This window comes from Protobothrops mucrosquamatus, unplaced genomic scaffold (genome assembly GCF_001527695.2).
Source record: "Protobothrops mucrosquamatus isolate PMUCROS unplaced genomic scaffold, P.Mucros_1.0 scaffold1021, whole genome shotgun sequence".
NCBI classification, from domain to species: domain Eukaryota; kingdom Metazoa; phylum Chordata; class Lepidosauria; order Squamata; family Viperidae; genus Protobothrops; species Protobothrops mucrosquamatus.
The window spans coordinates 199,757-214,168 of record NW_015387257.1 but is presented as its reverse complement, the minus strand read 5'-3'; the positions used below and the strand labels follow the sequence as shown (position 1 = coordinate 214,168).

At 35.0% G+C, this 14,412-nt stretch overlaps 1 protein-coding gene across 1 annotated transcript in view; it reads left to right on the top strand.

Moving 5' to 3' along the window:
- The first annotated feature begins 1,977 nt into the window (after positions 1–1,977).
- The window catches only part of PHTF1 (putative homeodomain transcription factor 1), a 28,069-nt gene continuing 15,634 nt past the window's right edge, over positions 1,978–14,412 (top strand). Inside the window, exons 1-7 of the mRNA XM_015819935.1 lie at positions 1,978–1,990; positions 5,237–5,658; positions 6,875–6,943; positions 7,610–7,666; positions 9,569–9,638; positions 10,720–10,878; positions 13,157–13,322. Of these exons, the coding sequence (XP_015675421.1) occupies positions 6,899–6,943; positions 7,610–7,666; positions 9,569–9,638; positions 10,720–10,878; positions 13,157–13,322 (497 nt within the window). The 5' untranslated portion in view covers positions 1,978–1,990; positions 5,237–5,658; positions 6,875–6,898. The remainder of the gene's footprint in view (positions 1,991–5,236; positions 5,659–6,874; positions 6,944–7,609; positions 7,667–9,568; positions 9,639–10,719; positions 10,879–13,156; positions 13,323–14,412) is intronic.

Genomic DNA, 14,412 nt, shown 5'->3' with positions numbered 1-14,412 from the left:
GTGGCCACATGAGAAACTGGAACTGTTGTGGAGGGCGCTGTTGCACCACTTGTCACTGCTGCCACAGGCTGGACAGGGACAGTCAAAGGGCCATATGTGGCCTATTGTCTCTAAAATGCCGAGGTCTGGCATAAGTGATATTTCCCTCTTGCAGACCAAAGGTCTTGGTTCTCTAAAGAATTTGGAGTGATAACACAGATGTAGTTTCTGTGCACAGGATGAAGGAACTCTTCAGATGGATCATTTGAATGGATCAGATGAAACTTCCTGACAGAACAATTAACCAGTGGAACAACCTGCCTCCAGAAGCGGTGAACGCGCCAACACTGGAAGTTTTTAAGAAGAAACTGGACAGCCAGTTGTTGGAAGGGACCTTGGAGGTCATCTAGTCCAACCTCCTGCTCAGGCGTTGGACTAGATGACCTCCAAGGTCCCTTCCAACTTTATTATTATTATTATTATTATTATTATTATTATTAATAATAATAATAATAATAATAATAATAATAATAATAATAATAATAATAATAATAATAATAATAATTTCAAGCAGAGGCAAGATGCATCTGCTCCTCTCTCATGTCAGCAAACACAGCGAAGTGTGCAATGGAGTCTCCATTGCAACTGCCCGGACTAAAAATAGAGAAACTGAAATGGAATTCTCATCACCTTGAGGAAAAGGAGGGAGGGAAGAGTGAATTAGGAAAGTGCTCAATATGTGTCTGCTCAGAGGATATATTTTCCCTTCTGTAATAAAAATTGGAAGAGATTTATTAAACCGTTTGAGATTTTGCAAAAAAAAATATAGTCCAAAATTGCATGAACATTCAATTTTGGGGAAATTAAATAAGAAACTTGTAGATCATTTATTGTTTAAAGCATTCCCTACTCCCCCCCTCCCCAACGCCCTCTCGTTTCTTTGTATGAAATTAGAACTTTTAACCCGAGAATGGTTTGTACTTTGTATGCTTTCCCTTTGCATGGCTAATTCCATAAAATCCTTACCTGCATCTATACCTTTATCGACGAAAAGTTCCTCAAACCTTATTTATGTTTCATTCATAAAGATTTTAGCCTGTCACATTAAATTTTGATCTTTTAAGTACATAGCCTGGATTCTAAAATTCAACCTCCAGTTTGGTCTTTTTGTTGTTGCTGAGGTCGTAAATTAAACCCCATTCCTTCCTACCCTTTCGTGTAATTGTTCTTGAGTCCAGCCTGCCTCCTAGCGCCGTTCTTCGATACAAGGTGAATCTTATCTGCTTCGTAATTCCAGAAGAACGCGCTGCCCTAAACGGTAGCTCGGGCTTTCCTCCAACTCGCATCTCCAACTCGGCGTTTGATTGCTTTCGCCTCCTTTCCGTAACTAAATACCGAAAAGGAGCATCGGCGAATGTGACACGTGATTGATGTTGCTTGTCATAACAGGATGGTCCAGACAGAGAAATATGGGTGCCGGCTCTCTCTCTCTCTCTCCCTCCAATCGCTTTCTTGGGAACGGTAAGAGACTGAATTGTAGCGCCTAAAAACTACGCGCTTTTGGAACGTTTGTGGATTAAATGTCGAAGGGGCAGTTGAGGAGTCTGGAGCCAGAGCTGGTACAGGAAAAGATTGAGGCTTGCAGGGCATGGATGAACTGAAGGACAGAAAGGGCTGAGAATGGCAATGCTGAAAGGGAAGGTTTAAAGGAATTGAGCCAGTGGGAAAAGCTAGAAGTTGAGGAAGGAGATTTAGGATTGTGGGTAACTGAACAAGGAAGAGGGATAATTGATCTATTCTATGGGGTCAACATGCCTCTCTCAGAACTTCAGTTCAGAAGTAGCCCTAAGAAATGCTTGATGTGGCAAATGAGTTGATGCTGTGAAGAGATTTCATTAAATGGACTGCTGAATTGAAAACTATTGGTTTCCAGTGCACAAGACTCATTCTGGATTTGCTTTGGGAGTCTTAAACCGTCCCTCAAACTTGACAAATGCAAGTCATAGATCAAGTATGTGAGTTTACCCTGATTTACTTCCTTTTGCATTTAAAATTTACATGCTTATCTTCAAATTGTTGAAACTGATAGAATATTAGAAAAACAATCAAGATAATTTTCTTCAAATATGCAGGTTTCCTTTCATTAAGGTAATCAAATCAGTGCTCAGAAACCTGTTTTGCTGTCTATTTGATTTTGAGCATCTTCACTGAGTACTTTGGTGTGCATTTTTGCTTTTTGCTGATATGTGCTTATTCTTGCCCTACAGATAGAAACTGTCTTCCAAGATACAGTATTAAATTCATCTAATACATTTATGACCATTTTATGACTGATCTTGGACATGTTTGGAAGAGTGATGGAAATGATTTATTTGCTCTATTTATACATGTTAATTCAATATAGCTAGCACCCATAAGAATGATGGTGGGGACACTAATGTATTTATGTATACAAATTGAAGTGATTTGCTACCTATTTTCTTATCTTTCAAAGAACAACTGTTTTTATTAATTAAGTTAATATTTATATAGTTAAAAAATTATATAGTATATCTTTCAAAAATCCTGGAACTCCGGGGAAGTACCTGATGATTGGAAAAGGGTTGATATGGTTCCCATCTTCAAGAAAGAAAAAAAAAACAGATCCAGGAAACCACAGACCAGTCAGTCTAACATCAATACCCGAGAAGGTCCTGGAAAAGATAATAAAAAAACAGATCTGCGAACAACTAGAAGCAAACAAAGTTATAACTAGTAGCCAGTACGGGTTTGTCAAAAACAGATCATGCCAAACCAATCTTATTTCATTTTTCGATAAAGTGACTAAATTATAGAACAATGAAACGCTGTGGACATAATACAGGCTACAGATTACAGACTAATTGGTCTGTAGTTTCCTGGGTCTGTTTTTTCCCCCCTTTCTTGAAGATGGGAACCACATCAGCCCTTTTCCAATCATCAGGTACTTCCCCAGTGCTCCAGGATTTTTGAAAGATATGGTACCATGGTTCTGAGATAACATCTGCCAGCTCCTTCAGAACTCTGGGATGTAATCAGTTGGTGTGATTTATGTTCGTCAAGGTCGGATAGATGTTCTCTTACCATTTTCTTGCTTATTTTAATTTTTTTCCCTAGTTTGTTTTTTGCAGTAGTTTTTTTTGGTATGTTGTCTTTTTGTGTGAAGACTGATGCAAAGAATGAGTTAAGCAGCTCTGCTTTTTCCCTATTGCTTGTTACTTCCTTGCCCTCTTCTCTTTTTAGTAGACCTACAGTTTCCTTGACTTGTTTCTTGTTATTAATATGTTGAAAGAAACTTTTTTTTAATTCTCTTTGATTTTTGTTGCAAGTCTTTGTTTATTCTTTGTATTCAAAGGTAGGTGCAAAACTTTTTCTCCAAAAGTTAATAAAATGATGTCCATATCTTATTTTGAATTGTCTTCTCCACTATGATATGGAGATAATAGAATTCTGCTACCTTCAAATGTTGAATTATTCAGAATTTTAAATTAATGTTCACATTAATTTTCATAATACATATTCAAAGATGAACACAACATAAATGCTAACCCCTTCCCACACACACATACACATACAGCCAATGACATAATGAAAGAGGTAAATCAAAACAACTTTATCAGCTTGGTCTATAGAGATCCAGATTGGTCATAACAAGCTTTATTCATTCTCAGCCTACCTTACCTGTTAGGATTATTTTGAGATTAAAATACACAAATGTTGAAAGAGCCATTAGGTTTAAAGTGCCTTAGAGAAGAGTGAATATGAAAATAAATTACAGCAAAATCAGTTATAACACATAGAGACAAACCATTAGGGAAGGCTTTTCTAACAGTAACATGAGATTAGTGAAGAATTTTAAATGTATCGGCAATACTAGTGGCAAAAATACAAGCGTAAATATTAGTAAATTGCAATATTGTAAAAAGTAATTCTTCTCATTTCCATTCTCCAGATAGTGGGAAAGCATTTTTGGTTCTTTTTTTTAAAGGTGGCCAATATTGGGAACAAGACAAATCTTTTGAGTAGATATAATATCAGCTTCCTCATTTAATATAATTCAAGAATCCTATTTTCTGGAGTGTTATCTATGCATAAGAGCCATTATATATCCAGCTTCAGAACAGGTAGGGTTAAAGTGTAGAAGGGACTTTGGCTTCATTTTATGCACTTCAAAAAAAAAAAAAAGCAAACTTGGGACTACAAAACAAAGCCAGATCTTAGATAAAAGTTATCTAAGTTTCATAGGTGGATTAGGTAGTGGAAGGGAGTGTTTGCTTTTTTTCTGAATTTACTTTGATGTGTTTACTTTTACTTTCTTTTTGGCAGCATTCACAGCAAGGAAACAACACAACTCAACTGGTAAAGGATTTGAAATAAACACAGATAACTGAGTAATTGAACCTCACAAGATCTTTTTGCTTTTTTGTATCCCTATTGCTAGCTTCTCTTTGACCAAGAGTTATATTTAAAAAACAGTGTGATTGTTTTAAAAACTACCCTGGCTTCTGCACTGCTTCTTTCTTCAGATTCAGATAACTTTAATATCAAATTTAAAGTTCTCTACTCTGAGAGAAGGATCAAATAAATAAATAAAATGCCTCAAGCAATTAAATGCAGGGATTTTGAAAAAATAAAACAACAAAGTTAGAGCAAGAATGAGGACTCTATGAAGTTAAAATATTACTCCCAATATCTTTAATAATGGTTATTTTTGTTGTGAATAATAGTAATACTGGAGGAACTTTAGGTTCCCCATTCCTAAAAGGCAAGGCAAGAGTCAACTCTTGTATTTAAGTTCTGCTTTGAAGAAAGACGCTAATATGATGCAGTAGCCAGGTCTGAGAGTAAAGGGACCACTTGTAATTTTTTAAGAAAAAAGTTAATGGTTCCTGGATGCCTTTTATCATTACTTGTTTCCAAACTTCATAGTTGTATCATGGTTGGTTCAAGGAATTTTCTCATCAACAGATAATAGTATAGGCATAAATATTGTAACGCTAATTTTTTGGAGTCAGGGGAATCTGTTTGCCTGCCTGATCCAGAAAAAAAATGTAATATACCATTCTTGTACATAGATAAACATACTTGACTTGTTTTCTTGATCTCCACAATTTGCAAATGTGTGTGTACTTGAATTTCTTGATGTTTCAGTTACATGCACTTGATTTGGGGGAAAATGTATAGGAATGTTGTATCAGAAATGTGTCTCATTTAAGTTCTTTCTAAACACTTTTTTTAGGTTTGGTGATCAGACAACGTTGGACTCCCAGGCTAACTTTAATTTTCCCTTCTCTTCATCAATTGCCACTTGCCACTGATGCAACAACCCTCTTTTCCAATATCATGAATGACTGTTGCCCTTTAAATTCATAAAACTGGCACTCTACAACTTGTTAATTCCCAGGGCATCACTGGAGCCTACAGCTTGGACCTCCTTTGTAAGGTTACCTGTATCTTAGTTTGCTGTTCAGTTGCCCTATTTGCCACATTCCTTCAGAACTGCAGTAAAGGATCAGTAGATGCAGCACTTGGCTAATACTGTCTGCCACAACATGATGATCCAGGAAAAAGCAGTTGAGAGCCTTCTTTTCTGCTGCATCCTTTTGTTTCCATGGTAACAGGAAGAGGCTTTGAAAGATAGTCCTGGAGCTGCTCTTTTAGGTATGGTGGAGAAGTGAAGACTGATCACCTAAGGGTCTGCAGGCTGAGGCCAGAACCAGCAGGGGAAGTTGTGTAGGCAAAGGTTGGGACTTGGGGTGGGAATTAGACCCAGATGAAATGAGTGACAGAAAGGATGAAGCTGAGAAGGGCCTGGTTTTAAAATGGCAGTGTTTAAAAGAGCTTGAATTACTGGACAAGGCTAGTTGGTAAGAAGTGCCAAGGATTAAGGATAACTGAAGGAGGAGTGATTTAATAGTTAACTGGGCTCTCCTCTCCAGCCGTAAGGGAAGTCTGATTAGTGGTTCGATCCTCACTGGCTCAAAGTTGACTCATCTTCCATCCTTCCAAGGTTGGTAAAATGAGGACCCAGATTGTTGGGGGCAATAGGCTGACTCTGTAAACTGCTTAGAGAGGGTTGTAAAGCATTGTGAAGCGGTATATAAGTACTATTGCTATTACTGGGGGTGGGGAGGGGTGATTGTTTTCTAAAACATGTCTGTTTCCATCATGATGAATAATGAGTGGACCATCGGCCAGATGCAAACTCACAATTATATTTTGACAGCCCACAGGGCATCTTTCTCAATTGGGACTAAAAAAGGATAAAATGATTGTGTTAAACCTTTGTGAATCTAAGGCACTCATTTTGTTCTTTAATCTTTCCAAGTCCACAGTAAAAAGACTGAAAATTTAGTTATGTCCACTCTGGTGATAACATTATGATACCAGCTCCGTACACTTAACAGGAATTCCTAAACTTTTTGCCATCATTCCCCTACCACCTTTAGTGTAATCTTAATATATACATCTATTCTAAAAGTCCAAAGGCCAAATGAACACAAATCAATAGAATGGGAAAGGTGGATTTATTGTAACAGTGTAACTATTTAAAAGGTTCCTAATATCACTCATGGACTCATTCTGCACCTCTCCAAAGGAATGGTACTTTACAGTTTGGCAAACTGGCTTTAGAGACAAGAAAGAAAGAAATGGAAGGGTGGATCATGCTTATAAAGAGATTTTGTACTCCTTTACATATTTCTACTAAAAATACACAGAATTATGGTGCAACACATTTTAAAAAGGGTAAGCTATGCATTTGTTACCTAATAGAAGAGGTATGAAATGAATTTTGGAAGGTTGTAACTTGATTTTGAATACTTTTTGATATCCCTCTTCGATGTTTTTATAATAAGCTCTCTTTATGTTTGTATAGTTGAGTTGACAACTGAGATACCAGATGGCTTCAAATGATGAAGACGCCATTGCTTGGTACCAAAAAAAGGTCAGGTTTAGGTTTGGTTTTTTGAGCTTAATATATTTGCTATGTAGTTAAGTTTACATCATAGCTTTAAACTGTGGGGGTTTATTTTAGAATTTGCACATTGGCTAAATCATTGTTTAAAATAGTTATTATTGGTGCTATTGTTAAAATATTTGGAGTGATTCTTTTGCTTGGTTTTAGACATAATTTGGATTTCTTATTTTAGCTGCACCTACTATCAGATTAGTATGTATATTTTCTGTGCTTCATTTTACATTCAATAAAACAGTTGTACAAACTCTACGTAAAGGTATTGAGGAATGAGTTATAAAACAAACCTAAAATACAGTTGTGTATTTTATTTCATAATCATAACTTGATTATAGTTGTCCTTGAATCTTTCAGCATTTTTATAACACATAAAATCATTTAGAATATTGATGATTGCTTGCTTTCTCCATCTGTAATAACATATCAATAAAACCTCTCCAAAATATTCCTTTCTATATCTGTAGTATTAAATAGAGGAATTCTAGGAAATAACTCAGTGAATTCATTTTTGTTTATCAAATTTCTATACCAATATTTGTAAATACTGAAATGTGAATATTTAAATGTTATTATTTTTACTAATACATTGGTGTTGAAGATAAAAGTAATATATGAGAAATAGCTGCTTTTTTTCAGATTGGAGCTTATGATCAACAAATATGGGAAAAGTCCATAGAACAGACTGAAATGAAGGTAAAAAAAATTTTGCTGACAATTTTGTTGAACTTCTTAATTCTTTATTTTATGGCCATGTGGAATGACATGGCTGAAATATGTTGTATGTAACCAATAGAATGACATGTAAAATATAAGGGGTTCAGTGAATATAGTGAAATATAATATTTAAAATTGCCCACATCTAATTAAAATGGAAAGTTGTAAAGTATTCATTGACTTACCATGTAATTGTTGTAGACAGTCACGCAATATTTCCTCATCATCATAAGTAGGAGTACTGTGCTTCATGGGTATTTGGATGTATAATTGAATCAAGGTCTAAGCTGAAGGAGAGGCATTATGAGAAATCAGAAGGACATTATACATACTGCAGTGAAGATTTGGTAGTATAGATGTAACTGACTGGGAACAAGGTGGAACCCAGTAGAGAACTAAGTGTGATAAAAATTATCTGGCTATGTTTCTAAATAGCAGACATACCCTGAAGAACATGAAAATCCTAGCTTTTATTAATATTTAAATTTACATGAAAGTCTCAAATTAAAATTTGTTTTAGTTTTTTCCATGCAATGTTTATGGATGGTCAAATGTTATGGAAACTGGCAATTAGAGATTGTCAGTATCAGAGATTGTATCTGATGTTTGTAATTCTGCTGATGGAAAGTGTCCACTTGTGGAATAATGGCCACTTTTAATTTTTGAAAATTCTGGAAACAATTGCATTTCATACTACTCTGATTAAGTAACAGTTAAGTTCATATTTGGGGCTACAGAGGGGAGAAAATATTTTGAAATCTTGCTGCTGTCTGAGCCATCAATAGACACATAGAGATAAAATGCACCAATAAGAATGAAACAAAAAAATCAGAACACATACTTTCCAGCAGCCAGATAAATGGGGATCAACACAAGACAAACAGGTGGAAAATAATAAACTAATCAAGGAACATCTGGGGAGAAAACCCTACCCCGATCGGCACTGGCAGGGCAAGCTGTGGTGTATAAACAGGAAAGAAACCCCTTACTCACTAGCATTGACATTGTTACCTAGTTGGGTAATAAAACATCTGCAAGCAAACAAGTTTAGAGAACACCATGACTCCATAGTTCAACCTGAGTTACTTATATTCTCTTCCACTAGAAAAGTGTTATTATGTTCCTGATTATGATGGATGTCTTCTCAGAGATATGTGCAGCACTTGATTTATACAGTATACAATTTTTTTCAGACAGATTCTGAATCGTAAAGGCATATGGCAGTACATTTATAAATTAAAATGCAGTGGCAGTATTGTAGTTAGTGAGGTTTATCTGATGCGCAATTATTACTTTGCTCATATATCTTTACATGAAAAAAATGGCAGGTATTCTCTGATATAGCATTGCCCTATGTTAATCTTTATATGGTATTGGATGACAATTTCTAGAATTCTCAGCCAATTACCCTAACAGCATGGTAGCTCAGCAGTTAAGATGCTGGGCTGGAAAGCCAGGAACCCAGGTTCGAGAACTGAGTTCCACATGATAGGGTGAGCTCCTGTTCTCACCCCAGCTCTTGCCAACCTAGCTGTTTGAAAGCATACAAATGCAACTAGATAAATAGGTACCACTTTGGTGGGAAGGTAATAGCGCTCTGTATGTCATGTTGGCCACACGACTGTGGAAACAGTCAATGCTGGCTCAATAGCCTTGAACGGATATTAGCATTGTCCCCTAGAGTCAACAGTAGCTGGTGGAGTAATATCTGCAGGGACTCCTTACCTTTTTACCCTAAGAGCTGGGAATTGGAGAAGGTTATTCTGTGCTTCCCGTATGAACATGACTATGAAAGAGTAATTGTAATAAAATATGTATTCTGTGAGATCCGGGAAACTATTAATTATAAAATATTCTAATTGTTTATTACTAAATGTGCAGGGCTTCAAAAGCAAACCCAGAAAGAAAGGCCACATACAGCCTGACTTGATAGATGTTGATTTAATAAGAGGTATGAACCATTTGAAAATTTAATCACTTGTGTTAAATTTGCAAAACATTTATACTCTATGCAGTTAGTGATGACAAGTAATACCTATTATACAGATAAAGTCTTTAGTACTTGTCTTATTTTATTTATAATTTTATTATAAATAAAATGCCTGTTGTGCTTTTTAGACTTTCATGGCAGCTTAGAATAATTAAAAGCAAAATTAAATCAGAAGATATTTTAAAAGGTAGCAGAGATTTTCATTTAAGCAAAACAAAATATTTCAAGGTCCTATCTAAAATTAATAAAGTCAGACTTCTTGGAGATCCCCAGCATTATCCTCCGAAGATAATGTTCTGGTGGCTGTGTTTTGTACCTAGCTGAAATTTTGAAATATTCTGTGTTCCTATGTAGAGCATATTATAAAAATAATCTTTGTTAATAAAATATTTGTAACAGATACATTCCTACAAAAAATAGGAGAGGTGGTGCATCTGCCAAAATTTTACAGAAGAACTCCTAGCTACCATTTGACAATGCAAGATCATAAAGAATCCTAGATACACTGGAACAGAGAATATTCTCTTTCAAAAACAGTGTAACCCCATCCAGAACAGACTAAGCATCTAATTTTTAACTAGATTTCTTAAATGTATAGTCTCTTTAAAGGAAAACTGAACTCTAGCTGATTTCATGGACATTTCCATGAAGCATTCTTGGCAATAGGGCAGAAGTGCTTTGCTATTGTCTCCTGGATTTTTTTCTTAAGGGGGGAGGCGGATGCTTCCTAGTCTTGCCTCCAATCTTGGCATTTCCATTCCAGTGCTTAAACCAGGCCTGAAAACAGCACATCTGGCTTGTATGGATTAAATTTCAACTTGGTGCTGGAACCAAATTTCTGTTCAGAGCTTCCGATTGTGGCCACAAATATCATCTGAAAAATGAAAATAGAATATTGATTGTCCAACCAAATCCCTCAATAAATGTCTCACAGTTCTCATTTTCTAAGAGAATCATGGTTTGAGTAGGAAAAAAATAACAGCTAATGCACTTTTCTTGATTATTTTCTGAAATGCTTGTTTTCATTATATAAAATTTTCAGGTTCCACATTTGCCAAAGCTAAACCTGAAATTCCTTGGACATCACTTACAAGGAAGGGAATTGTGCGAGTTATATTATTCCCATTTTTTAGTCAGTGGTGGATACAAGTCACTTCTTGGCGTATATTTATGTGGCTGTTAGTACTGTACCTTTTACAAGGTGAGTAGAGATTAAAATTATGCTAGGATTATTTAACAATCTAATAAATTAACTTTGGGTTTGCTCATTTAAATAGATCTAATTTTGAAATTCCATATTAAACCATGACTTATGCTATGACAGAACTTACTACCATTGATTTTTAAAAACAACAAATATTTTATAACATTGAATACAAAGACTTTATTTCGGGAGCTTCCCTTATGTGTAATATTTGTTTATTATATGAACAGGCTATCTGAAGATGGGAATAGAGCTTGATCTTCTATTTGTGGATTTGTGGAAGGAATTAGAAGGGATATTTGGGGTGATCAATGATCTAAAGCATATTCATTAACTTCCAAAGGCTTAATTGCATTTCAGTGAAAAGCAGTACAATCTCAATGTATCCAGAACTGGAAGTGGGTCATAGAGCAGTGAAAGTAGGAAGTTGTCTTGTATTAATACTACAGATTATATCAAATCTGAACCACAAAGAAATAAGGAAGATTAGAAAGTCCAAACTAATACATTGACAGTATGGTCAGAGACATGTGTGATATAACGAGAGGGGTGGGGTGGCGGTCATGGTCCCAGTGATATTCTGGGTAGAAACATGAATAATTCTGCATTGAAACCAATACAGCAGTGGAATAACAGAAGAAGAATAACAAATATTCTTCTAGAAGAAGAATAACAGAAGCAGTGGAATAACAGAAGAAGAATAACAAATATACAGAAGAATAACAAATATGTCATCAGGAGGCACAACCAAGGGCTTGAAAAAAGGAGAGGTAAAATAAGAGATCTCCCATTTAAGAGGACTGTCTCATTATCCAGAATTTCTGATAATCTAAGTTCAAAATAAGTGACTTGGCCAACTTGAGATGATGCTGAACAAGCAGAAGAGGGAAAGAGATGTGTCACTATTGCAATTGCATGGAAAGGATTTTCAGATTTGATATTCCAGGGTTGAAGATATAGTAAGGATATAAGAGACAGGATAGTTCAGGCTATGGCAAAATGTTTGGAATGGGAAGAAGACATGAAAGTAGAAGTGTATAGAATTAACATAAGATCTGCCAAATTAAAAAAAAAAATTTTTGTCAGAAAACGAGATGAGATTCTACAAGAGCATATCAGTACTAAAAGATAGCTAATTCAGATGGAATGCTGCTTAAAGAAATACCATTCAGAATTATTTAAAAAGACTTATGGGCGGTTGGTTTTATATATGGTGACTGCAGTGAGGTTATTATGTGCATAAAGATGGAAAAAATATAGAAATATCCACAATGGAGGAATGTACTGTGAAAATGGTAGAACTTGCAGAAATGTCTAAATTGATTTATCTTATTAAGGAAGGGACAATCATTACTTTTATAAAAGACTGGAAACCCTTTATGGAATTTTTGTTTAAATGAATAAAATGAATTGGTGATTTTGTGATTTACTAATTAAAAATGTTGCTTGTGGGAAGAAGGGAACCCAGACAAGTAATTTGGCATGGTGGAAATGGTAATAGTCATGCAAGTAATGGTTGCAAAGAAAATTGGAATTTCTTCTTTAGATGTCTTTTTCTTTTTTCTTAACTCTATTTCTCACTTTTTCCTTTCATCTTTATATATCCACTTTTTCCTTTCATCTTTATATATCTTTTTCCTTCTTTTTTTCCTTAGTTTTTATAGTTTTTCAATTCTGTGTAAAATTATTTGCCAATTAAAATTTGTATGTATATGTGAGTGGTGTGTGTATTTATTATTGGAAAAACATATTAAGGTAGTCATATCATTTGCAAGACCCACAAAAATATTTCAGAAACTGCTCCTGGCTATCTTTTCACAGCCAGCATTTATAGCTATTCCTGTGTGTGTAAAACACCTACTTTGAAGGCTTTGGGTAGCCCCAATATCTATTGCATTTAAAATTGTAATTTGTATCATGCCAAGATTTGAGGAAGGGATGTCAGTAAATGCAGATTAAGGTACCATCTAATATTAGATCATGGGAGTAAGGAGTAACAGTCAATAATTGGTTTAGTGTTAAACTTCTGTCCATTATAAATCAACCCTAAATTCATATTTTTACCACAATTAGCAAAGGAGAAACTCAGTGCTAAGATTACATATGCAGTTCTGGAGGCTATTATATTAAATTTCTTTTATTTTTAGAAGTATAACAACATTTTTGTCAGTACAATTTTTTTATATGTAGCATTTTTACATGGTATGCATTTATATATAAGTATAGTACAAATCTTATTTTTACTTGTTAGACAATTTATATACTTTTTTTTCAGTTGTAGCAATTACATTATATTCCATAATGCCAGTAGTGAGTGCAAGTGAAATCATTGGACCATTGTGCCTTATGCTACTCATGGGAACTGTACACTGTCAGATAGTATCTACTCAGTTATCTAAATCTTCAGGAATTGATGGGAGCGGTGTTGGTCGAAGAAGGAGGTGAGAGATGAATGTCTGTAGCTTGGGGAGGAATGCTCCTTTTCAGATGAGAGTATTTCTTTGCATCCTGCTTAAAGGCCATTTTTCTTATAATATGCATTGTGTGAATTGTGTTTCTGCTTTCACTATTATTGCTAATTCACTTGTTTTACCTAGATTCTAATAAGTTACAGCTTTCATATTTAACTTTAGAAATATGTGCTAATTTGCACTGTTTACATATCACTCTTGAGTATAAATGTGTCAAAGCAGATTCCATAAAATGATAATAGGCATACAGTAAGCATGAAATAATAAAAACAATTAACTTATTGCTTGAGCATTTTAAAAAAGTAGAAAAAAACCAAGGGGATATTGGGGCAACTAGGTTCATTTTTTGCAGAAATAATTTATTTAGGAGCTTGCTTAATCTCAGCATTTTTTCAAATAACAGGCTCTGCTATAGACTCTGCCTATCTCTATTCCACAGATTGATTAATATCAGTAGGTTCAGTACAGTTAGCAAGATATACTCAGCAAAGAATAGAATAGAATAGAATAGAATAGAATAGAATAGAATAGAATAGAATAGAATAGAATAGAACAGAGCTGGAGGGGACCTTGGAGGTCTTTTAGTCCAGCTCCCTGCTTGAGCAGGAGAACCTGTACCATTTCAGACAAGTAACTGTCTAGTCTCTTCTAAAATTCTCCAGTGATGGAGCACCCACGATTTCTGGAGGCAGGTTGTTCCACTGGTTAATTGTCCTCACTGTTAGGAAGTTTCTCCTTAATTCCAGGTTGCTTCTCTCTTTGATCAGTTTCCAACCATTGTAGAGAGATTAAGTAGATCATGATGTATAGAGGAAGAAGGCAGTTCCTTTCATAACTGAGTTCTGAGTTGTTTATAAATCAACAACAAACTGATGAAAATAATTCATATTTAATTTTTACAGAACAGTAACATGAGCTCTTTGTGGGATATAATCAGATATTTTATCAGTGAAGCAACAAATATATATTTCCCTTTTATCATTAGAGGCATTGTTAAAGATCAGGATTTCTCCTTCACAGTACTTCATCAGTTTTTAATTTAATGGCTAGTGTTTTTAGA